Source organism: Lissotriton vulgaris, unplaced genomic scaffold, assembly GCF_964263255.1.
Source record: "Lissotriton vulgaris unplaced genomic scaffold, aLisVul1.2 SCAFFOLD_303, whole genome shotgun sequence".
Classification (NCBI taxonomy): domain Eukaryota; kingdom Metazoa; phylum Chordata; class Amphibia; order Caudata; family Salamandridae; genus Lissotriton; species Lissotriton vulgaris.
Window position 1 is genome coordinate 921,140 of NW_028246227.1, and position 25,953 is coordinate 947,092.

Below are 25,953 nucleotides of genomic sequence, written 5' to 3' on the forward strand. Positions count from 1 at the left end.
AGGAAAATGAAACTACTTATCATTGACGAAGTAAGCATGGTTTCCAATGTCATGCTTGCCTTTGTGCATTTGAGAATGCAAGAAGTACTTAAAACTGAATATGATGTCTTATTTGGTGGGAAACACATTATTGTTTTCGGAGATCTTCTACAGCTGACACCAGTAAAAGGTCAACCTGTGTTCAAAATACTCACGCATGAAGATACCAGGAAGTGCCTAGGGAGCATTGGCAACGTCAATATATGGTTAAATTTCAATTATGCAGAACTGCATCAAAATATGCGTCAGGCAAAGGATGAAGATTATAAGAATATTCTACAAGATATTAGAATTGGAAAAGTGACCGAGCATGGGAAAGAAGCTTTAAATGCACGGTTACTGTCAAATTTGTATCCCAAACAAGATATTGTGCCTGAGAATATTTTTCAGAAAATTACTGAGAAGAAATCCGGGATATGTCTCATGCCAACTCTTGCAGAATGTGCCATCTTCAACAACAAAATGTTGAATTTAGAAAAGCAAGAGATTGTGAAACTTGAAGCTATCGACAAATTAGAGCATATGGGATCAACAATTATTTTGTCAGACAATTTGAAATCAAAATTGGATTCATTAGAGAAGACTATATCTAAAACAGCGGGTTTTGAAAAGACTTTGAATGTGTGTTTAAATTGCCGAATTATTTTGAGAAGGAATTTACATGTAGAAAGAGGTCTGGTAAATGGATCAATGGGTAATGTTGTTGATTTTGAGAAATACAGAAATAGAGATGGAATAGAATTTTTAAAAATTAAATTTGATGGCATTGAGGAAGTACAGCAAATTGGTCGTTGTTCTGCTAGGTTTTTGCTTGTTAAAGATTTATATGTTCGCCGTAAACAGTTTCCTGTTTGCTTGGCATATGCGGTGACAATCCATAAATCGCAAGGTTTAAGTGTAGACTGTGCATTGGTGAATATTGGCAGTTCTGTGTTCAAGGAGGGTATGGCATATGTGGCATTGTCACGAGTTAGAACTTTATCGGGATTGTACTTGATTGACTGTGATGTCACAAACATTTGTGCGGATCTAGATTGTGTTAAGGAATACAATAGGTTAAGAAGAGAGTATGCGCCACATTTGCCTCAATATCCTTTGTTTGAGAAACGTGTGGTAGGCCGCAAACGTAGAAAAAGCAGTAATAGTAGGGAGGTTGTTGCAAAAAGACTAAAAGTCAATGAACCGAAAATTGTTAGCAGAAAGAAAGTGGATTCTGTTGAAGATGTTGTCGGTTTTCAATTTGAAAACAGTTCTGGTGTCAACTGCTATGCAAATGTAGTGGTTAATGTTCTCTTTTCACTAGAGAGTTTAAAAGAACAGATTCTGTTGAATTCTGAACAAATTTTATGCTGTTTGTTGAATTCTGTTTTCGAGAAATGTAGCACTGATCGAACAAAAGTAGAAAGTGTGTCTGAAGTTCGTTATCTGTTAGATGAATGTTCAGGTCAAACAGACTTCTCTGAAAATAATCAGCAAGATTGTCAGGAGTTTTTAATGTATATGCTTGATATATTGCAAGTTGAGGGTGTAGATGTAGATCACCTGTTTGGGCTTTCTTATCAATGGCAGCATGACTGCGAGAACTGTATGGTATCAAGTACTACTAGTGTAGACTCAGAAAGATTTATATATTTAACTTTGCCAGACAGTAAATCAGTCTCCTTTAATAAGCTAGTAAATGCAGCGGATCACAACATGGAGTGTAGCCAATGTAAATGTGATATGATGTCAACATTATTTATACGTAGATATGGCCAGTATGTCATTTTAATGATGCAACGATGTAGGCCTGATGGAACAAAATTGTCAACTTTAATAAAAAATTTTGTGGCTTCTCAGCTGTCAATATCAGGGAGGACTTTTGTTACTGTAGCAATTATCTATCACGATGGTCCATCAACAACATCAGGACATTATACAGCTTACTTAAAGTCTGGAAACGGCTGGTCATTCTGTAATGATTCTGTTGTAACGTTCAAAAAAAAATTGCCGTTTGACCTTAAAAATTCTTACCTGGTGTTTTTAAAACCAAAATTTTAAGTAGAGGGAATGTAAGTCTGCAATGCTGTCTCGATTAAAAATTCAACTATATAAACCTAATGCAAGTAAGTCTGCTTCATAGTAAGCAGTATCAGTGTCATAGGAAAAGGAGAACATGAGTGACAAAGAAGAGTAAGATATTAGTAGTCCAGGATTGTGAAAATAATCTCAAATATTTTATTTTTGAAAGTTGCGAAAATAGAAAATGTCGGGATTTGATTGGAAGAATTACAAGATTTGCGAATCGCGGCAACATGATTTGGCCTAGTGGAAACATGTGATATAATGAGAGAAGTTTTTTTTCTATGTAACATATTTCACGTATCGATGGAGGTTTTCTTTCAGAAAGTGGCGGGCTGAAAATATTTAAAGCACAACAGAGTGGATGCTGTTTATAGGAGATCCTTCGACGTCATTGAAAGTAAGTTAATTTTAAGAAGTTTTGAAATCAGATTTCTTAGGTTGTATGGGTTTTTTAAACACAGTCATTTTGATTGTGTTTTTTTTTCCCCGCTGTTACATGATGAATACCTTCAAGTCACTGATTTAAGTGAAATTTGATACATTCTGAGAACAGCAAAAATAAACCATTTAACATGTATAATTAATGTTATGCTTTTTGTCCTTATGATATACATTTAGAAATGTGTGGTACATATGGGTAAGGTGAGTTCTGTAAATATCAATTTTAATGCTTAGAGTGCTGTACTTCTGGGTAGTGTTTTTTTTTTTAAAAAAAAAGAGGCCTCACCTCAAAGAAAGCTCTTGAAAGCACACATCTTATTTGCATCCTAAAACAATCATTTACAATGTTAGACACAATTTTATTATGGCTTTACATCTTTTTTGCGCTGCTATTGCATCACTATTGTGAGACATTAGCAGTGCAAGAAAAACATCATGTTCCAAAATAGGCCTCAGTTCAGCAATATCAAGATACAGTTTCTTTCGAATATATATCTTTAGGATTGTGTAGGGGACGTAGAGAAGCAGAGACTTCTGTAAATGTCAAAGTTGTTGAAAAACTGTTTGTTTTTGAACCTTTTCCCTTGTCTTTTCTAATTTTTAAATACATGTTTTAATATTTTTTGAAATGTTTGTTCTTTGTTTTACAGATTGAAAGTATGAAAAAATATTTAAAAAAGGTAACAAGAATTATAAGGTAAATGTTTTCCACTCTTTTTACCCGCAATGCACTGCTGATGATGTCATTGACAGTATCTCTCATTTACTCTCTCTAGCTGTCTTTCTTTTTACATTATTCTCTGTTTACTTCCCTTATACTAACTCTTCTTTTTTTTAAAAAAATATTTTTTTAGTTCGCTTAAAGTTCGCGAACCGGTCAGCGAACTTGAAGCGAACCAAAAGAAATAGAGCTTGCCAGAGTGATAAACATTCTAGCAATTTTGTTTGAAAGGGGAGGTAGTTCTGAAAAGAACTGTTTTTTTTTGTTTTTGTTGTTTTATATTTTTTTTTTATTTTTTGAACATTTTTTGATTTTTTTGTATTTTTAGAACTGTTTTATGTTTTTTTTGTGTTTTTTATGGAGGGGAGACAACAAAAAACAGGCTTTCAAAACGGCTCAACTGGAGCAAAAAAAAAGAAAATTACTTTTTGGGTGCATTAGGGCACTTATGATTTTCATATGCAATGTTCATGAGGTTGACACTCATGTTGCCATATGACAGCATAGCACCACAGTAAATACAAGACAACTTCATGTGCTGGAAGTTAGGTTGGATGTTTGGCACAGTCTCTTGTGCCTCTCTTCCCGTCAAAGACAATGTGGATGTAGATCTTGCCACAGGAGTTGCCGTCGGATTGTCTTCAAGATCCCTCAACTCAGCCCGGCTGTAGTTCAAGGGATGCCACCTGCTCATGTGACGATGCATTGTATAGTTCCCCATACTGTACTTCTTTTCTGTGCCTCTCGATAATCTGTAGTCACAGATGAGGCAGGTGGCATATTTTGCATTCACTTTCTTGGTTCCAGGAGGGATGGTGAAAAACTGCCAGATGAAACTGGTTTTTCGTTTAGAAACCCGGGGCAACTCATCAACAAATTGTTGTCCCTCTCTCTCCTCTTCTTCTTCTTCCTCATCTTCCTCCTCTCTGTTAGTCATAATTTGACTGGGTGGTCCTCTCTTCTTATGGGGAGGTGGAGGTGGTGGTGGGGGTGCACCAGCTGCAGCAAGAATGGAAGCCATTGTGGAACTTCCGAATAATGGTCTTTCTCTCACCAAGATGAAAGTCAGAGTGAGGAAATAAGGAGGAGTTTACTTGATTTGGGGAAAACAAAAGTTCTGAGCCAATGAAAAGTGTTATTTTTAGGTCACATGACCTAGTCATACATCATTTGGAAACCAAAAGTGAAATGAACCAATGAGAAGTTTGATAAACAAGTCACATGACCTGTTCCGCTTACGTTACGCGGCGCGCGCCGCGTCCCAGATCGCTTCCGGTTCGCTGTCCGGAGCACTTCCGGGAGCGCTAACGCGACGCGTCATTAGACGCATTACGCGATAACGTGATACATCGCGCTTCCGCGGCGCGTCACTGTTCCGCTAACGTAACGTTGACCGGTTCGCGTACTAGATCGCGGCAACAAGATGAGCTAACGGAAAGCTTCCCGGTTCGCGAACTAGAAGCGAAGAAAAAAATATTTAAAAAAAATTATCAATAAATATCTATATATATTTTGGGATTTAAAGAATAATACATTTTACAGCTACAGATGTTAGCTTTTAAAAAACCAATGAAATTCACTGAAAAAACCATAGGTTATAGACCATATATAGTTAGAAATTTGCATTTAAAAAACCATTGATATTCAATGAAAAAACCATAGGTTATAGACCATATATAGTTAGGAATTTGCATTTACAAAACCTTATTTTACTCGCATAAAACCATTGAAATTCCATATATAGTTAGTTGCGCTAACTATATATCGCGCACCCGCAATCCACTGCTGATGATGTCACATATTACATCATTCATGACATGGTCAGTGACATCACTGATGACATCTCAAATGACATCACTGATGACATCTCAAATGACATCACTGATGACATCACTGATGACAACTCAAATGACATCCCTGACAACATCACAGATGACATCATTCATGTGTTAATACGATGAACCTCTACAGACTCTGATATAACCTTAGATACACTCAGTGAAAACAGACACTCACAGATTGTCACTCATCCATGGAGTTACTCATACACCTAGACAGTCATGCAAAGAATCAATCACACCTCCAATTCCTCAACTATACAGTTATACACACCTTACTTATTCAAACATATACTAACACATATTTACTCTCTTATACAATCCCTGATACAAGTTCACAATGATCCATACAGCCACTCACACATTCACTGGCTCTTATGCACAGTTATTTATATATGTCAACTCTCACATGTACTGTGTTTTAAATATGTACTTACTTTGACATGTAGCACTGAGATATCCATTCACTCACCAATACACTCATGCACACAGTCAACCGCCCATACAGCTGTTTCCACATGCACTTTTGAACCCATACATCTAGTGTATCAACTGCTCACACATCTATGCACAGAGTCATACACCTCCCAGCCACCCACACACACACTCAGTCTCCCATACAAATACTTGGGCAACCAATCAATAATCCATATAGTTACTCATATAGCTACTGATCAACACATGCAGCAGTTTACAGAACAACAGACATAATGATGCACAAATTAAGACAGTTTAGTCACTAACCCATGCACTCAGTGAGACACATTTAATCACTCACTCATACAGTCAGTCATGCACCTACTAAATCCTTCATCCAGACACTTATACATCCACTCATTCTTCAATATGTAAGACATATTTTAACTTCACAGAAACATACAGTCACTGGATGTTGTCATCAGTGATGTCATTTGAGATGTCATCAGTGATGTCATCAGTGATGTCACTGACCATGTCATGAATGATGTAATATGTGACATCATCAGCAGTGGATTGCGGGTGCGCGATATATAGTTAGCGCAACTAACTATATATGGAATTTCAATGGTTTTATGCGAGTAAAATAAGGTTTTGTAAATGCAAATTCCTAACTATATATGGTCTATAACCTATGGTTTTTTCATTGAATATATATATATATATATATATATATATATATATATATATATATATATGTTTCACTCGCCTTCACTGCTTCATTGTGCTTGTGAGAAAGTGTCACTCATAGTCTTTAAAATGTCACTCATGGCAATCTGAAACCTTGGCAGCTATGACATCCCTTAGCAGCGCCCATGATGCACTGTGTGTCTGGCTCCTCCCCACCCAGACATCCATCCATCCATCCATCCTTCCATGCGAGGAACATGCCCCAAAGGGGCCTCTACAAGTTCAATTCAATTCAAAGAATCTTTATTCGGTGATTAAAAAACACCATAAAGCACACTCAAATATACATAGTAAAAAGTCATTAAACATTTCAAGGTTCTTTGTACAGTAAATTTACAAAACATAAATACAACAATATAGCCATATTTAACACTTAAAAGTTAGAATAAAAGCATTTCAATCTTCTCCTCTAGTAAGCCTTAAACGAAGAGCTACCTTGATAAAATTCATAATGCTACACAATATTAAAGGTTCCGCAGCTTTCTGTAAGAATACTAGTGCCTCCCTAGCGTGGACCAAATTAGCTTTTTTCAAAAAGTTTACAAGGTATCTGCGTCTGGGCATTGAGTAAAAGGGGCAGAGTAAAACAAAGTGAAGGGAGTCCTGCGGAGACCTGTTGTCGCAGCCGCAGGGCCCCTTCTGTTTGATTGATGTAGCAAATCCCGCTGGTGATGCCAACATAAATGGAAGTAGGTTTAATCTGAAACGGCACATCAAGAACCTATCCTGTGCATTATGCATGAGGTACAAGTATGGCTCCATACCTTCCACGCTCTTCACTAGGCGATGGGCCCTCACTGTCTTTTTGCACCCTTCAGCCTCATCTCTGCGTAGGTTTTTCCGCTCTAGAAAAATTCTCCCTACCTGCAGTTTGTTCTGGGCTACAATAGTTGCAGGATGAGTAAAGAGGTTCCCAAAACCTAGCTTCACTAGGGTGTTCTTCACATAAAGGAGCCAGGGGATGCGCATACACTTGTCCCTCTCTAGGCAGTCCGATAAGATTTCTCTACTCAGTGTCGCATCAGGGTTGACCCAGATTTTTAACCAAGCAATAATGGGCCTCAGTTTTATCAGATCTTCTATATATAGTCTCCCTAACTCCCTGTGGGCAATCAGACCGGCAGTACTTTGTGGTGCCCTCAAGAGTGATTTCAAATATTTATTTTCTTCTCGTTGGATACTAGTGGTATTAACAAAGCCCCATACTTCTGCCCCATAGATTACCTTGGAGCATGATACAGAGCTGTACAGGTTTATCACCTGTTCTGGGGACCATCTTCCTAGCCTCCTGCCATAGCTAGCAATTGCCCCGTTAGATGCAATCATTTTACCACGACGTTCCTCCACCAAGGTATCAAACCGCAGGGCACCATCAAATGTTACACCCAGGTAGGGAAACGTTTTAACCTCTTCCACAGTGTGGCTCCCTATTGTGTATGTAAATTTAGAGGTGTTTTTTTTTCCCGCCAGGAGCACATAAGATTTACTCAAATTAACAGAAAGGTCCAGGTCACCCATGAACCTAACAAATCCATCAATCAAGATTTGTAGGCTCCTTGGTGTGTGTGCGATCAGTACCGCGTCATCTGCATAAAGCAGAACAGGAATATGACGCGGCCCAACCCTTGGGCAATCTGCCTTCAGACCTAACAAAAACTGCTCCAGATTATTAATATAAAGGGAAAACAAAAAGGGAGCAAGAATGCAGCCTTGTCGGACTCCACTCATACAAGGAAAAGAACTAGTCAGTCCCCCCTCCCTATTAAAACGGACCTTAGCGGTGGTGTCACTGTGCAGTTCCCTCAATATATTAATTAGACCACTCTCTATCCCCATACTAAGCATCATACCCCACAATTTTTCCCTATTGACGTGATCGAATGCTGCTGCCAGATCCATGAAACCCATATAAACGGATTCATCACTAGCCATGGTATACTTGGCAGTCAGCATATAGAGGTTCAGGCACTGGTCGCTAGTGGACCTCCCTGCCCTAAATCCGTATTGAGTGTCCGAGAAGATGTTTTTTTCCTCGATTCACTCGGACAGTCTGTTAAGAATTGCCCTCCCCAAAAGTTTTGCTGACACATCGATCAGGGAGATGGGGCGGTAGCACTTTTGGGTCATCCCTGTTGCCCTTTTTGAAAATCGGCACAATTACTGCCGTAGACCAAGATGGGGGCAGGCCACAGGTAATAGCAGTATTAATAACCCTTGTCATTAGAGGTGCCCAGAGTTCGATATTACTCAGGAACAGATCTGGGGGGATTCCGTCAGGCCCCGGGGCTTTATTTTTGGTCAGGCCCTCAATCCCTGCAGTGATCTCCTTAATGGAGAATTCTACCAATGGAGCCTCAGTTGGAGTGGCCGGTAGCTCTGCAGTAGAACCAGGCTCATGATTATACAGGCTCCTATAATGGGTAACCCACTGCTCTGGGAGAATGTTGGCCCCTATATCCGGGGTATCTTTTTCCTGGAAAGTTGGATTATTAATTATTTTCCAGAACCCTGCTAGATCCTTTCTTTCCCCTGCTTCTCGTAAATCTGCCCACGCTTCCGCCTGCAAGGCAAGTTTCCTCCTCTTAATCTCCTTTTTGTAAATATCTCTACACTCCTTAACTTTGTGGGGAACCCTTGGTTTAGTTTTAAGGCAGCTTTTCAGCTCCCTCAAAGCTTTGGAGCAGTCTTTGTCGAACCATCGGGGATTCCCGTGGTTCTTGAGTGGCGCACTGGTCTTTAGTAAGCCGTCGACCAGATTGGCGATCTGGTTGAAGGCTTCCATTATCCTCGACCCGTGGACTTCTGTGTCCAGACAATCATTGATAGCAAGTTTGCCTGCGTCCACCAGGTCCTTGTAAAACTTTTCCCCATCTATTTTAGCCCATTTTAATCTCCTGCCCTGGTCTGTAGCTCTCTCAGTAAAGGTGCGTTGGACTTAGACCCCCCCCCGTACAACAGCTCCAGGACAAGAGGGTTATGGTCGCTAAAGCCACTCCATTCAATCCCTACACTGGTTGTCTTATTAATTAGGGACCTTGAAACCAGAATGTAATCTATAAAGGAAGAGCATCCTCTACCCTTAAATGTAGGGGGGAGTGTGCCATCCTCCTGCGTCCTTACCATGTTAATGGTGTGTTCAAGGTCATACTTAAGCCGTAACGTTCTAAAAGCTGAGCCTAACGGCGTGTGAGAGAAGTGCGGTCCCTTCTCCATGGGGCATCGGGACCAATCTGCATTTGTTTGGACCAGTACCGGGCACAAGTGGCAATTATAATCTCCTATGACCACCAACCCATATGACTGCCCCTTTTTTTGGCCTATTATAGCCTGGCCCAACCTATTATCTAATTCTGTGACAAGAGAGATGTTAAATCCCGCTGTCTCATTGTTGTAAAGATTTACTGCAACAAATCTAAGACCTTTCCCAGAGAACATGACTGCCTGAATCCTGTGGGAATTCCAATCAAGACAAGTATAACTTCCCGGAAGGCACATATCTATATAAATAGCTAAACCTCCCATGGCTCTCCCTGATCTAGATTTTTGAGCGGGTACAAAAAAACACTTGTACCCTTGCAAATGAAAGTTATTCTCCTGAGCCCAGGTTTCCTGCAGACAAATCACATGGAATTTTCTGATATAGTCAAGCCACTCTTTATTATTAAATTTCCCAGCCAGGCCAGCTATATTCCATGAGATGATTTTTATTGCCTCACCCCCCTGGACCCCTCCTCCCTGGGGCCCTCCTAGTAATTCACGCCCTTGTTTTTCCCTTTCCGGTCCCTGTGCATCTCCTGTACATGCAATTTCTACAACCCTAGGTTCAACCAGCACATGCATCCGGGCACAACTCGATGACATTTGCATTACCTCAGGACTGTGCTTCTCCAGCTCATCATTTAAAACCCCTCTACCCCCTGCTCCCCATATACCATTATCTGTTTGTCAATCTACCCCCTCAAGACCATCCAGGCAGTGAAACCGATTAAATGTGTGAAAGGGTGACTCTGGGCGGCTATTTAGTGGCCTGGGATTGAACTTGTGATGAACACCCCTCCGACCCACCCTTTCCCAGTTGTCATATGAACGGGTCACGTGTGCAGGGGCTGGGATGGGGGAAAAGAAGAAGGACACATAAAGTGTTTGAATTGTTGACACCTGTGATCTATTCTTTCCCTGGCATATATGAGCGACTGTTCCAGCATCCCTAAAGCTCACCAATATGCAATCCCCTGTGATGGATTTGCGTGTTCTCCCTACCCAAGGCACCCTTCTAACCATTATGATCTCATTATTTAAGTGTACTGGTAAAGGTCTATTCAGATTTAACCACTTAATCACCCTGCTTTTTAGGGCACAGAAATCCTCAGCTTCACCTACCTCTAGCGGTGGAACACCCGCCATGACTACTGTAAGGTCATTCGCCTCTGGTGGTAAATTGGGTCTGCGTGGCCTAGGGGGAAGCTTCATTAGTGGGGTTGGTGCAACACTATCTATAGGCTGTACTGGGGGAGCAGCGTTTGCAGGGGGGATAGGTCCTATGGGGTTAGATGGTTTATTTGGGGCAGGGTTATTCCTGTGAGTTTGCAGTGGGGCGGCCGCAATTGCAACCTGTGAGGGAGCGAGATGCGTAACACTTTTTGGAGCTGTTGGGGTGGCAGTAGGCTTAGGAGCCCTTACGTGAGAATTGGCCGGAATTTTCATACTACTTAGTGTAGCCTCAAGAATGGTTAATCTAATTTCCACTTTTTTGATGCTTTCACTAATTGGTAACAAAAGTGACCTGAGCAGAAATTCCAAATTGCCCAACGGAGCAACAAGGAGGGGGGCATTAACAGTGTTGCTAGCCGGCTCTTTAGTCAGGGCGGGGACCACACCATCCTGTGCAGTGGGTTTAAGATGTGAGTCAACCACTGTTGTCACAGTCGGTATGGAGAGTTTACATGACTTCCCAAAGTCAGAATGGGGGATCTTGGGTTTATTTTTTGCCTGGGCGCACCTCGACTTCCTCCTACGTTTATTTGGGGGGGGGCCCAAATACCCCTTCTGCTCCAGCTAATTTAGATTTGATTTTCCTAGGCTTCGATGCTGGGAGAGGTTGAGAAATTAGATCAATCATCCCCCTACTTGGGCTTGTGCTACTCACTGGGGTAGAGCTCATAAGTACCACTGGAGGCGTTTTTGTAAGATCCCTAAGCAGGATTGGAACATCTTCAATTAGTGTCAAATCTTCGCTGGGTGTGGGAGGATAATCTCCTAGAGGTCTACCTTTCAAGTTGTCTATAGAGCGTCTCCGCTCAGCTCTGAGCCGGTTTAGTGTATTCTCCTTGTCCCCATCTCCCCCAGCCCGAGGAAAGTAATTCTCTAGAATCATGTTTTTCGCTCCTCCCTGCCTTATAGGGGTACTTTCCCTTGCCGGGGACGGCATAGTGTCTTAGAATGTAATAATGACTATGGGGCAATTAATCAGCTTATGGTGCTAGGGACCTGATGGCGAACGGCAGAACCAAGAAGGTAGGCCCAGCCCAGCCTCCTTCGGCCCCTGACGGCCACAGACGGTCCCGCCCTTGCCCCGGGCTTCTCCCGGCACGCTCCCGCTCGCTCCCGCGAAGCTGGAGCTCTATTCACCTTTATATGCCGCCACACCCACGTAGTGTGCAGATAGGCGGGGGGCGTGGCCAGCGGGGAGAGCAGCCCAGGTGTGACCGGTTGGGCGCGCAGGGACTCCTGGACGCTGGAGTCCCTGCCTCAGTGCTCGCAGCCCCGCTGACACACTCGCCTGCCCCGCGCTCCACACAGTTTCCACAAACAGCCAGCAGCTCCCACAGTCAGCAAGGCGCTGCGGGACCCGCGAAGGGGGTCCGGCGAGGCGCAAAGGAAATCCTCAAGTGCAGTGGTGCACAGGCTTCCCACGAAGCGCCACGGTCCGCAAAGAGGTCTTCACAATTGGCAGGAGGGTCTACAAGTTTAAAAAGGCCTACCTGGCTCTTACCTATAAACCTCCGGCCCTGCTGCCCTGCTCCTGGCATGACTGAGCCGTCGGCGCTACAGAACACTTTATAAATCAAATCAATAAAGGTGGCTTTCTTTAAACGAACTGCTGTTGCGCCTCGAGGTGCAGCAAAGACTGTATTTATTTGCACATGCATGGATCAAAAGTCAGGGCGGACTTGCATGATGCAGGCCCCCACCTCCCTTGGAGGCAGCTCCCAGTCCGTGTCGTACGTGTCCAGGAGCTTCTTCCATGTGCTCTGCTGCTTGAGTAGCTTCTCTATCTCCTCGCTGCGCTGCCCCCCCTCTGCCCACCTCTCTGGGGGTATAGAATACCACCTGGTAGTAGGCGTGGTCCTCCTGGACGGTGGTGAACCGCCGGGCACGCTGACGTGCTCAGCGGTGAGGATGGCCTGGAACTTGCCCGCCCGGCCTGCAGGGCCTTCCGGCCCTGGGGGTTCCGCTTCATCTCCACATAGACGCCCAGTCTTGCGCCGCCATCGCAGAATGCCAGGTGCACGCGCTGGCCTATCATTGGTGGCGTGGTGATGGCGGCGGGCGCCGTCTCACCTTCCGGCAGGGACAGGGCTTCCGCTTGAGCCTGCCCTCAGTGGAGCCGAGCGATTCCGGCCTGAGGCCTGTGGGCTGCGGAGTGCCTCCTCGGGCCTGTGGGCTGCGGAGTGCCTCCTCGGGCCTGTGGGCTGCGGAGTGCCTCCTTGGGCCTGCAGGATGCAGGGTGCCTCCTCTGGCCTGCGGGCTGCGGGGTGCCTCCTCGGGCCTGCGGGCTGCAGGCCTCGACCTTGTCCACTGCGCTGAACTCTGCCTGGTACCTGCGCTGCAGCTGCAGGCGGTCCCAGCTCTGCCCCCCCAGCAGTACCTTAATCTCGGTGAAGAGTCGGTGGCTCATGCAGCATTCGTCAGCCAGGACGGCGGCCAGCTTCTCCTCGTAGAGGATGGCCCTCTGGAGCATGCAGGTCACCTCCTGGTAGGTCCCCATGTACAGGCTCTCCAGCAGCCTTCCGGCTAGGGCCTGCAGCACCTCGGTGGGCAGCAGGCCTTGCAGATCAGGCTGGCTACCTTCCAGGGGTCTGAGGGGGCCTCCAGGCCTCGCACGGCCTCCAGCCGCGCAGCACAGCGCTGCACCCCCTCGCTCTCCGTGGCACTCTTGTTCATGGGCAGGTCCTCCACCGTCAGGCCTCCTCCAGGAGCATCCGGATGAACATCCGGGCGCCGGGGTCATGGGCCGGCATCAGAAGGGAGCAACAGCAGCAGCAGCAGCAGCAGCCATCCTGGGGTCAAAGAGTCTCCCTGGCAGAGCGAGCACTAAGCAACACTGGCAGCACCACAAGTCACAACACCAACCAGAACAAGGCAAGATCACCTGGGTGAGCGTGTCTACAGAGGCAGATCCTTTAATCTACTGTAGAAAGCAAGATCACCTGTGCTTCACAGGCTGGGCGTGTCTACAGAAGCGTGGCCTTTAATCTACCTGAACAATGCAAGATCACCTGTGCTTCACAGGCTGGGCGTGTCTACAGAGGCAGGGCCTTTAATCTACCTGTTGAAAGCAAGATCACCTGTGCTTCTCAGGCTGGCATGTCTACAGAAGCAGGGCCTTTAATCTACCTGTAGAAAGCAAGATCGCCTGTGCTTCACCAGGCTCTGACACAGGCTGGCCGTGTCTACATGTGTAAAAATGTCTAAATAATAAAGTATAAGAAAATATATTGCATTATGCTGCATACTTTTTTTTGTTGCATGATTTAGTCAACACTGCAGCATCATTTTATCTCTCATTGCTGCATAATTCCAGTGGCCCCAAAGCCATGGCTCCCCGATGAAGAGCAAATATGGCTCGAAATGCATTGGAGTGATGAGCGTTAAGAAAACGTATAATGAATGAAGAGAATTGAAATGAGAATTTAAATACAGATGAAGATTTCATTAAACCAATGAAGTGAAACAAACAAAGAAAATATTGTGATTATTCAAACAACCTCAGAGGAGGACATAAGGAGTGTACACATAGGGGGATGCAACCAAGAGTTATTGGGAGCACGACTTTACAGAATTAATATTGGACGTACCCTGAGGGCGGATACGTCACCCCTGGAGCACCTCAAGAAAACTATGGAGCTTCTTCCAAACATCCCTTTTAACAAGGAACAAAAGTGGTCTCTTTGTAAGCGTTGTACCCTGTTTCAGCTGGGTCTAACCCTCAATGAATCTGCTTTTGTTTATCACCGCTTGTGGGAGACATGCAAATACACATTATGCCTCGTCAACAGACTTGTAACGGTCTTATTGTATATTTATTTGCAGAAGGTCTTTTAGAAGGTATGCATGCCCCCACCTCCCTCATGGGCAGCCCCCACACCTCCTCGTAGACGTCTACCTCCTGCTATAAGATGCTGTTCATCCGCAGGACCTTGTCCCGGTGTGCTTGGCACCGAGTGCCCTGGCCCAGCTTGTCGGCTGAGTAGAAGACCACGAGGTAGCACACTGTTTTCGTGGGTGGGGCTGAAGCCCCCTGGGGCACTGACGGACCCCGCTCTGAGGATGGAACTGAGCTTCGTGCGGCCCACCAGCAGCGCTTTCTTGCTTCTGTTTTTTTTTTAAATTTCAATGTAGTATCCTACCTCGCAGCTGCGGTCCCCGATGGCCAGGTGCACGCGCTCTGAGTCACTCTCCGCCTTTCTCTTGAGTCCCGTAGAGGTCTGCGCGAGCTCCCCGTCATCGCTCATTGGTTGTGCAGCATGTGTTTGGTGAGCCTTGGCCCCGGTGATTGGTGCTGAGACTGGGAATACTGCTTCCGGGTCAGGAGATTTCTCTAGGCCATCAGCCTCATCCTCTTCCGCTGCACTGAACTGCACCAGGTAGCCGCACTGCAGTCGCAGGCAGAGCCAGTGCCGACCCCGCACCAGGGTCTCCTTCTCTTGCAGGAGGCTGAGGCTCAGACCGGCCTCATCGGTGAGGAAGGCCGCCAGCCTCTCCTCACGGATCAGCACCTTCCGCACCAGGTGCACCACCGACAGGCAGTCCTTGGACACGATTAGCCTCCTTGCAAGGGCCTCCAGTATCGCCGAGGGCAGCAGGTGACAGTTAGGGTGAGGTGGTGGGACTGCAGGTGCCTGTGTGGCTCAGGTCAGGGAGATAATCAGGGGGGGAGCAAGACTGCGGTGAGGGGTGAATAGAGCAGGGTGAGTTTGTAGGAAGAAGGAAAGACACAGTTGTTTAGATAATGAAAACATGGTGCTTGTATCCGAGCATCATTAGACGCCTAAAATGTTGTCACTACAATGGAAGCTGCCTACAGTGCAAGGCCGTAGTTAGAGGTGTGTTGCCCCAAGCAGTATCCTGAACATGGCACCTAGATAAAGAGAGTATCGCCCCAACAAGTTTAGACCCACACTATGGTCTGACACCTAAATGATGAGGTGCGTTCCGGGTTTTGGGATCAGACATCCATATACATTCTTAGCCTAAAATAAGGGTGTGTGATCTGAGGGTTGGCTAAGGAGCTGAGCTTTGGGATCTGATGTCCCTGATTGGCTGAGAACAAGAGGAGTACGTACCGTAAGGTTATGTCCTATCACATTATCAGTGAGCTCGTACAGTGCCGTTGCGTGGGCCTCAGTGATAAGGGCTAGCAAGCGGTGGATCTGGCAGAAGGAAGCACAAAAATGTAAGTACTGGTCTAATATACCGCTAAAACTGAGCAGACATCAGTGCAATGGATACTGGAAGTGTGTTGGTGCTACAATAAGTCATGGCTGCATACTTGGCTGTCAAAAACACACGAGAGTCCCTGGATTCAGATATTAGGGGAGGAGGCAGGGAAAAAACAGTAATCAAAAACACAGAACCCCCCCCCCCCCCTAAATCTAGATATATATTGGAGGCAAAAAGCTCTAATCTATAAAGAGTGTCACAGTCCCACACAGAGAATTATTTGAAAAACATATCTATTTATTATAATTTTTTGAAATTTTCATTCATAGATTCAGCAATCATAATGACATAAATGTGTGTACAAGTTCTATTTACATATCAAGTTATATGCGACACAACCCTCTCATACCCTCATAGCAATCACCAATCACACCCATCCAAACCATCATCAGTCATACCAATTCACAACATATACAGATAATTAATATAACTTATATATATACACCATAAGAGACAATTAACACAAATATAGCAGCGAACAAAACAGAACAGAGCGCCGACGCGCGTTTCGGAACAGGACCGATATTAACCAATCCTTCGTCAGGGCGCAAATGATTATAAATAATCTCTTCTGTGACTAATCAGAACAAAATAATCAATACAATGAATGTAGACAGTTAGATTCAGGGCTGCCGCTTCAATTCATAATGTTCAGTATGAAGACAGTATCTGCGGGGACAGTAAGACACACCGTAAATATGACCATAAATCATGATAAAAGTTGCTGGAATAAGGGAAGCCAAAATAGAGAGAAGTGAGAGATTATAAAAAAGTTTGAAAAAATATGGTATATGAAAACGCACCAAATTAGAACCGTGTGCAGGTAGTACAGGAAATAATGTGCAAAGTAAAAGAAAAGGAGAGAGGGTAAACCATCAAATGTCCAGATATACTCCCGAGCGAAAGAAAAAGAAAAAGAGCTAGAAACCCTTAGTAGAGGAAACAATACTTTAAAGAAAAAATGCAGCTGGTTGACACCATGTAATCAAAGACATGATAAGAATTCAGTAAGTTGATAAGTCCCAATTCCAAGGCTCAAACTCAAACAGAGTACAGAAACATACCCTTATCGCCAGATACGGTAGAGCGTAGATACAAATGTTTCCGGGGTAGGGAGTCGCCCCTACGACTTGAAGACACTCTAAAAAACAAAAGAATTAGTTAATAGAGCCAATGTCCTATAACGGAATTGAAGACACAGATGCTCCTATGTACTTCCAAAGTCACGAGAGATACCAATTAAGGGGTGATCAGACTGAGCTAAAGTGTCCTATTCCAAATAGTTAGTCTTGCCTATATCAGAGGACTAGTTCCTATCTAGGTGTAATAAAGTATAAACTTCTGTCTGTTACCTCCAAAGAGGGCCTTTCACGTTAGGGTAACTACACATTAAGCTGGTATCGTACGGATGAGATGTGGGTCAGGGAAAACAAAATATATATCGCCTAACCGAAATATGTTTCCACAGATAGGCTCTACCAGGTAATCACGAATGGATACACCTCCCGGTCTAAAGGGGGCAGAGCAAAAGAAGATTATATATTAGTAAATGTAAAGGAAGGCCATCCTCGTTACAATTAAATTCGATCACACGAAAAATACTCAGGGCACAAGGATCGCTACCTACCGAGCCGGGTACAAGCCCCGGGCAGTCTTCTTAACACCAAAGTACAGACATTTTGATAAGAAGGTCGGGATTAATGAGCGTGGGTACATCCAATAGATGGGCTAAGGAATTACAAAAAAACAAAACAGAATCAGTGAAAGAACAAAACGGGGATTCAGCAGCACAGTTCATCTAGACGGAGTCCAGGTTAAAAGTCCTTACCGGCTGAAATAAGAGCATCCCGCGTATGTCAAGTCGTCACTATCCACCTCACGGGCCAGATCATGCAAGATGTCAGACGAAAGGCGAAGTTTAAATATGCCGTACCCCCGCTCAAATTAGATTGCAAATACCTGGGGGCCGACAATGCGTCTGCGCAATAATGATACTAGACAGAGGACTGCGTTAAAGGGGTAGGCGAGGCGGCGCTCGGCGGTGCCGTAAAGGATATAGATGAATTACTTCACTACCCTTACTCCGAGTCTCACGATAATAATACATAAATAAGGCCCCAACACAGAGGAGCAATATTCAAGGTCGAGACTGAAGGAAAAATATCCTCTAAAACGGAGGTATAGTACAAAAACATTAGCGAGGAATTAAGGCAATAATTAACTGCTGCACCCAAGACGGAACAGGGCAAGGATACTGATGGTACCAGACATAGTGTTCAGATGATCTCAATTTGAATCCTCATGTTAGAGCATTCTGCCAAGGGATAAATTCGTTCAAACCACCTTCCGCAGTATGTAGAGTATAGATCCAAAATACCTCTCTTTTGGCTCTATAGCCATTGATGTTTTTATCGACAGGTGTGTGAACTTTTTCAAGAATCCTCCATCTAAGATCACTAAGGCAGTGCTGCTTTTCCTGCCAGTGGGCTACCAGGGGTGCTCCACTTTTGTTATTCCTGATCGCTGACTTATGCTCTAAGTCGGAATCGGAATTCACGACTTGTTTCGCCTATGTAGCACAGGGGGCAGGGGCACATAATGAGATAAATAACATTTGATGATCTGCAATTAGTCATTTCCTTTGCAACATATTTATTATTGTCCCATGTAAGTTCAGATGACACTATTGCTGAGTCACAGGCGTGGCAATGCCCACATTTATGGATGCCCAGTACCGGATTAGATCCAGTGATGGATTTTTGGAGCACTCCGGGTCCTGCCATAAATTTGGAATGAACTAGATGGTTTCTTAAGTTCTTATTTCTGCGAAATGCAAAGATCGGTTTAGGAATAGCAGAACCTGTAGATCCTGAATTGAGTATGTGCCACTGAGAGCACACAATTTGTCTTATTTGGTTATTGTAATTAGAGTGACGAGTTACACATACCAGTTTAGATTCATTGGTCTTTTTCTCGTTGTTAAGAAGCGCATCTCTATTGTAATATTTCGCCCTTTTGTAGGAGTTTTTGAGGAGTCTAGGTGGGTACCCCCGTTTGAGAAGTTTTGTTTTAAGATCTTCTGCATGTAGCTCAAAATTGCGCATGGTCGTACAATTACGTCTCAGCCGCAAAAATTGGCTGAAAGGTATTCCATCTTTTTGGCACCGAGGATGGAAACTCTCATATCTCAAAAGAGTATTACGTGCTGTAGGTTTAACATTCAGTGATACTTCAATTTGGCCATCTGACGCAATTATCCAGATGTCCAAAAATTCGATCCTAGTCTTACTTTTGTTGGTGCTAAATTTGAGGTACGGGTTGCACAGATTTAACCATAGGGTGAATTGCACCAAATCTTCTTCCGGTCCGCTCCAAATGAAAAAAACATCATCAATATAACGATGCCATTGTCGTATATTTTCAAAGAAGGGAGCAATCTCGTTGTAAATAAATCGGTTTTCAAACTCGCCCATATATATGTTCGCCACGTTCGGGGCACAAGCTGCACCCATAGATACTCCTTGTACCTGCTTATAGATGGATCTATTGAATTTAAAGTAGTTGTCCTGGAGAACTGTACCCAAACATTCTAACACAAAAAGGTTATCCAAATGACCATTTGCCCTCTCTAGTGCAACTTTAACTGCTTCAAGTGCTCCCCTCTGAGGGATGGAGGTGTAAAGCGCCTCAATATCCATCGTCACAAGTATATCTGTTTGATGATTGAATGTAAGACCTTCTACGATGCTAATGCAGTGGCCAGTATCTCTAATGTAAGCTGGCAGACTCAGGACAAGAGGTTTAAGAAATTTGTCCACATACTTTGACAGAGGTTCAGTAAGTGAACCTATTGTCGAGACAATAGGCCGGTAAGGTGGGGACAGGATACTCTTATGGGTTTTGGGTAGCCCATATAATACCGGAATACTGGTGTGGGGAGGATTTAGATATTCGAATTATTGTCTACAGATAGTGCCTCTATCAAGGGCATTCTGTGTGAAAGATAGTATATCGCTCCTAATTCTCCTTTCTGGATAACTTGTCACAAGTTGATAATGGTCAGGAACGTTCAACATCATGTTCATCTGTGAAACATAATCCTGTGTGTTCAATGCCACAATCCCTCCCCCTTTATCACATGGTTTAAAAGTGATCTCTTTATTTTCCGGTAAGGATTTGAGGGCCATATATTCCCCATAGTCGAGATTGTATGTGATCCTAGGGACATGTTTCGTCACGTTGAAAATTTTGGAGCATACTACCTTCTCAAAGACCCTTACTTCCGGACCGACCTCATCAAGGGATGGTGTGAATAGAGAGTCTGGTCTAAGGCCTGATAGATTAGACACTGAGGGTGGGTCGTGGTTCTCAAAGAATTTCTTAAGTCTTATCTTACGAAAAAAAGACTGTAAATCACGATTTAATTCAAATCTGTTCATTTGAGTACTTGGAACAAAGGAGAGCCCTTGGAGAGGAGGCTAATGGTTGAATTGTCAAAGGGCACTTTCGAAAGGTTGAATATAGGGATCACATCAGATTGTCCCAGCTCTCCCCCACCACTCGGGCCTTGCTCTTCCATGTTGTCAATTTCTAATATCTCCAATGTTGGTTGCCCCTCCTGTTTTGATACTGAGGGTAATTCTCTTGATAGGGATACTCTTCTGTTGGTTGATATTGCCCCCTCCCCTGGGACCTGAATCTGGTCCTCGGTGCAAATTGTCAAAAACCTAAAAAACGTCCCCCTCTTTGTTGTTGATTTCCAAAGGGCCGTCTATGGTTATTGCCCCTATATGTACTAGGGCCTGAGTCTCCCTCAGAGTCAGAGGATTCTGAGAAGGTCAGAATTTTTCTATTGGATCAGTGAGTAGTGTCCCCCTGGTATCCTTGATCTCTGGGGGTATTGGTGTAGTATTGGGCACTCAGATATGGGTAGACTCTTTCTTCCGAAAAATATTGAATATCCTTTTTTAGTTTCTTTTGCTCTGCCCCCTTTAGACCGGGAGGTGTATCCATTCGTGATTACCTGGTAGAGCCTATCTGTGGAAACATATTTCGGTTAGGCGATATAAATTTTGTTTTGCCTGACCCACATCTCGTCCATACTCACCTTCGCGTTTATTTTGGTGAGTACGATACCAGCTTAATGTGTAGTTACCCTAACGTGAAAGGCCCTCTTTGGAGGTAACAGACAGAAGTTTATACTTTATTACACCTAGATAGGAACTAGTCCTCTGATATAGGCAAGACTAACTATTTGGAATAGGACACTTTAGCTCAGTCTGATCACCCCTTAATTGGTATCTCTTGTGACTTTGGAAGTACATAGGAGCATCTGTGTCTTCAATTCCGTTATAGGACATTGGCTCTATTAACTAATTCTTTTGTTTTTTAGAGTGTCTTCAAGTCGTAGGGGCGACTCCCTACCCCGGAAACATTTGTATCTACGCTCTACCGTATCTGGCGATAAGGGTATGTTTCTGTACTCTGTTTGAGTTTGAGCCTTGGAATTGGGACTTATCAACTTACTGAATTCCTATCATGTCTTTGATTACATGGTGTCAACCAGCTGCATTTTTTCTTTAAAGTATTGTTTCCTCTACTAAGGGTTTCTAGCTCTTTTTCTTTTTCTTTCGCTCGGGAGTATATCTGGACATTTGATGGTTTACCCTCTCTCATTTTCTTTTACTTTGCACATTATTTCCTGTACTACCTGCACACGGTTCTAATTTGGTGCGTTTTCATATACCATATTTTTTCAAACTTTGTTATAATCTCTCACTTCTCTCTATTTTGGCTTCCCTTATTCCAGCAACTTTTATCATGATTTATGGTCATATTTACGGTGTGTCTTACTGTCCCCGCAGATACTGCCTTCATACTGAACATTATGAATTGAAGCGGCAGCCCTGAATCTAACTGTCTACATTCATTGTATTGATTATTTTGTTCTGATTAGTCACAGAAGAGATTATTTATAATCATTTGCGCCCTGACGAAGGATTGGTTAATATCGGTCCTGTTCCGAAACGCGCGTCGGCGCTCTGTTCTGTTTTGTTCGCTGCTATATTTGTGTTAATTGTCTCTTATGGTGTATATATATAAGTTATATTAATTATCTGTATATGTTGTGAATTGGTATGACTGATGATGGTTTGGATGGGTGTGATTGGTGGTTGCTATGAGGGTATGAGAGGGTTGTGTCGCATATAACTTGATATGTAAATAGAACTTGTACACACATTTATGTCATTATGATTGCTGAATCTATGAATGAAAATTTCAAAAAATTATAATAAATAGATATGTTTTTCAAATAATTCTCTGTGTGGGACTGTGACACTCTTTATAGATTAGAGCTTTTTGCCTCCAATATATATCTAGATTTAGGGGGGGGGGGGGGGGGTCTGTGTTTTTGATTACTGCACACTTGGCTGTGCTGAAGGAACTGAATGCGGGTGGTTGCCTGTGTGCAGTGGCCAACGTGTGCTAAGCATGTACGTTCCATGATGCTGGAGTGTCTACCATTGATTCAAGTTTATAAAGGCCCGTCTGGCTCTTACCTGTAAACCTCCGGCCCTGCTGCCCTGCTCCTGGCGTGACTGAGCCCTCAGCACTGCGGAACACTTTAAAACTCAAATCAATGAAGGTGGCTTTATCTAAAGAGACTGCTGATGGCACTTGAAGTGCAGTAAACACACATTTATTTATTTGTTTTCAAGTCAAGTCAAGTCAAGTCAGAGAATTTATATAGCGCACTACATACCCGGAGGGTTTCAAGGCGCTTAGGAAGGGGGAGGAGGATTACCTGTCAAATATCCACGTTTTAAGTTGCTTTCTGAATGCTAGGTGGTTCTGGGTAAGGCGAAGGTTAGCGGGGAGTGAGTTCCATGTTTTAGCAGCCAGGTATGAAAAGGATCTGCCTCCCATGGTGGTCTTGTTGATGCGAGGTACAGTGGCGAGGGCTTGGCTGGAAGAACGTAGTTGGCGGGAGGGGGTGTAGAAGGACAGTCGTGAGTTGAGGCATTCTGGACCGATGTCGTAGAGTGATTTGTGTGCGTGGGTAAGCAGTCGGAAAGTGATCCTCTTATTGACGGGTAGCCAGTGGAGGTCTTTAAGGTGACCAGAGATGTGTTCGTTGCGTGGGATGTCTAATATGAGTCTTGCTGAGGCGTTTTGGATTCGTTGGAGTTTCTTCTGGAGTTTTGCGGTAGTACCTGCGTTGAGGGTGTTTCCGTAGTCGAGTCGGCTCGTGACCAGAGCGTGGGTGACTGTTTTCCTTGTTTCGGAGGGGATCCAGCGAAATGTTTTTCTGAGCATGCGAAGAATGTTGAAGCAGGAAGAGGATACGGCGCTGACTTGTCTGTTCATTGAGAGTGAAGAATCCAGGATGATGCCTAGGTTCCGTGCGTGGTCAGTCGGGATGGGTGCTTTTCCGAGGGCTTCCGGCCACCAGGAGTCGTCCCATGCAGACGGGGATGTACCTAAGATGAGGACTTCTGTTTTGTCTGAGTTCAGTTTCAGACGGCTTAGTTTCATCCATTCAGCAACTTCTTTCATTCCTTCGTGTAGGTTAGTTTTGGCGGTGCTGGGGTCATTGGTGAGGGAAAGAATCAGTTGAGTGTCATCCGCGTACGAGATGATGTTGAGGTTGTGTTGGCGTGCTATGGCCGCGAGGGGGCTCATGTATACGTTGAAGAGGGTGGGACTGAGTGAGGATCCTTGTGGTACGCCGCAGATGACTTCAGAGGCCTCGGACTTGAATGGTGGAAGGTGGACTCTCTGGGTTCTTCCGGTGAGGAACGAGGTGATCCATTCAAGTGCTTTTCCTTGGATTCCGATGTTATTGAGGCATTGTAAAAGGGTGCTGTGGCAGACTGTGTCGAATGCTGCAGAGAGGTCGAGGAGGATGAGGGCGACTGTGTCTCCATTGTCCAGTAGAGTTCGAATGTCGTCTGTTGCTGCGATGAGGGCGGTCTCAGTGCTGTGTTTTGCTCTGAAGCCAGATTGTGAGGGGTCGAGGGATTTGTTAGCTTCGAGGAAGGCGGCGAGCTGGTTGTTGACAGCTTTCTCGACTTTGGCCGTGAATGGAAGAAGCGAGATGGGGCGGTAATTTTTGAGTTCGGTGGGGTCCGCTGTGGGTTTTTTCAGAAGGGCGGTGAGTTCAGCGTGTTTCCAGTCTTCCGGGAAGGTGGCGGAGTTGAAGGAGCAGTTGATGACGTCTCGGAGGTGCGGTGCTATGACGGAGTCTGCTTTGTTGAAGATGTGGTGAGGACATGGGTCTGTGGGGGATCCTGAGTGGATGGAATTCATCAAGCGGATGGTGTCCTCAGTGGAGATTGGGTTCCAGTCGTTAAGGGTGTTCACGGGGGGAAGATGATCAGCAAATGGAAGGGTGGGTTGGTTTCCGGGTTGGTTGTCAAAGCTATTGTGGATGTCTGCAATCTTGTTGTGGAAAAATGAGGCTAGGGAGTCGCAGAGGGTTTGAGAGGGGGTGATGTCGTTGGAATTGGCCGAGGGATTGGAAAATTCCTTGACGATGTTGAAAAGTTCCTTGCTGTTGTGAGCGTTGTTGTCAAGTCGATCCTTGAATGCTGTTTTCTTGGCTTTTCGGATTAGTTGGTGGTGAGTGTGGGTGGCGTTTTTGAAGGCGTCCTTGGTGCTGGTGGTTGGGTCTTTCTTCCAGGCCTTTTCAAGGGAGCGGCAGAGTTTCTTGGACTTCTTGAGATCATCGTTGAACCATGAGGCCTTCTTGCTGCCAGGTTTGTTTAGACGTTTTTTCAGTGGTGCTAAGGTGTCAGCGGTGTTGGATAACCATAGGGTGAGGTTGGCGGCGGCTTCGTTAGCGTTAGAAGAGAGGGCTGGGGTGTTTTGAAGGAGCGATGCGGAGATTTGGTCCGTGGTGATTTTGTTCCAGTTCCTTTGCAGGGTGGGTTGGAGGTGGATGTTGGGTTTTGGTTTGTTGTAGGTGAAGTGAACGCAGCTGTGGTCAGTCCAGAGGAGGTCCGTAGTGTGGCTGAAGGAGACATGGTTGCTGGATGTGAAGATGGGGTCGAGTGTGTGACCTGCGATGTGGGTGGGGGAAGTGACTAGTTGTTTAAGTCCGAGGTTGGCGAGGTTGTCTACGAGGGTGGCAGTGTTGCGGTCGTTGATCTTTTCAAGGTGAAAGTTGAGGTCTCCCAGAAGGATGTAGTCTTTGGAGGGGAGCGCGTGTGGGGTGATGAAGTCCGTGATGTCTTCACTGAATTTAGCGCGGGGTCCTGGTGGTCTGTAGAGGAGGGTGCCTCTGAGTGTGGTTTTGGGATCGATGTGGATCTGGAAGTGAAGGTGTTCGGAGTTGGCGAGGTTGGCGTCGGAGCTGGTTGATATGCGGATTGATTTCTTATGGACGATAGCGATTCCTCCTCCTGTGTGGCTGGTACGGTCTTTGCGAGTGATCTTATAGTCTTCCGGGATGGCAATGGTGATGTCTGGTGCGTAGGAAGCATTCATCCATGTTTCCGTAAGGAAGGCGATGTCCGGAGAAGTGGTGTCTAGTAGATTCCAAAGGTCAATGGCGTGCCTGTGGACTGATCGGGTGTTGAGAAGGATGCATTGTAGGTGGTTGGGGTCGGGAATCTGTGGTGTGGTCGTATCGGAGATGTTGTCAGTGCCGTTGAATTTGCAGGAGAGGCAGGAGAAAGGTCCATGGGTTTGTCCAGGGGCGGCTGGGGCGCGACCGGGGTTAAGGGCTAGGAGGGTGGCGGCATCGTAGGTAATGCGGGAGGGCTGGGCAGCGCGAGGGGCAGGGGGTCTGGCGCTGGGCGCGGTCCAGGCGCGGACGGGCGTAGACGGGCTTACCTTTGGCGCACCTTCGGCGCGGATTGGGCGCGATCGCTGCGCGTGAACGCTGCACGTTAGGGCATTGGTCATAAAAGGATGGTGGAGGGGGCGGAGCGTGGGAGGGGCAGCAGCTGGGAGGAG

The 25,953-nt window shown here is 44.9% G+C and overlaps 1 protein-coding gene across 1 annotated transcript in view; it reads right to left on the reverse strand.

Moving 5' to 3' along the window:
- Nucleotides 1-13,501, reverse strand: part of LOC147666031 (uncharacterized) — a 161,268-nt gene extending 147,767 nt beyond the window's left edge. Inside the window, exon 1 of the mRNA XM_086949307.1 lies at nucleotides 13,092-13,501. Within this exon, the coding sequence (XP_086805433.1) occupies nucleotides 13,092-13,501 (410 nt within the window). The remainder of the gene's footprint in view (nucleotides 1-13,091) is intronic.
- Nucleotides 13,502-25,953: the final 12,452 nt, after the last annotated feature.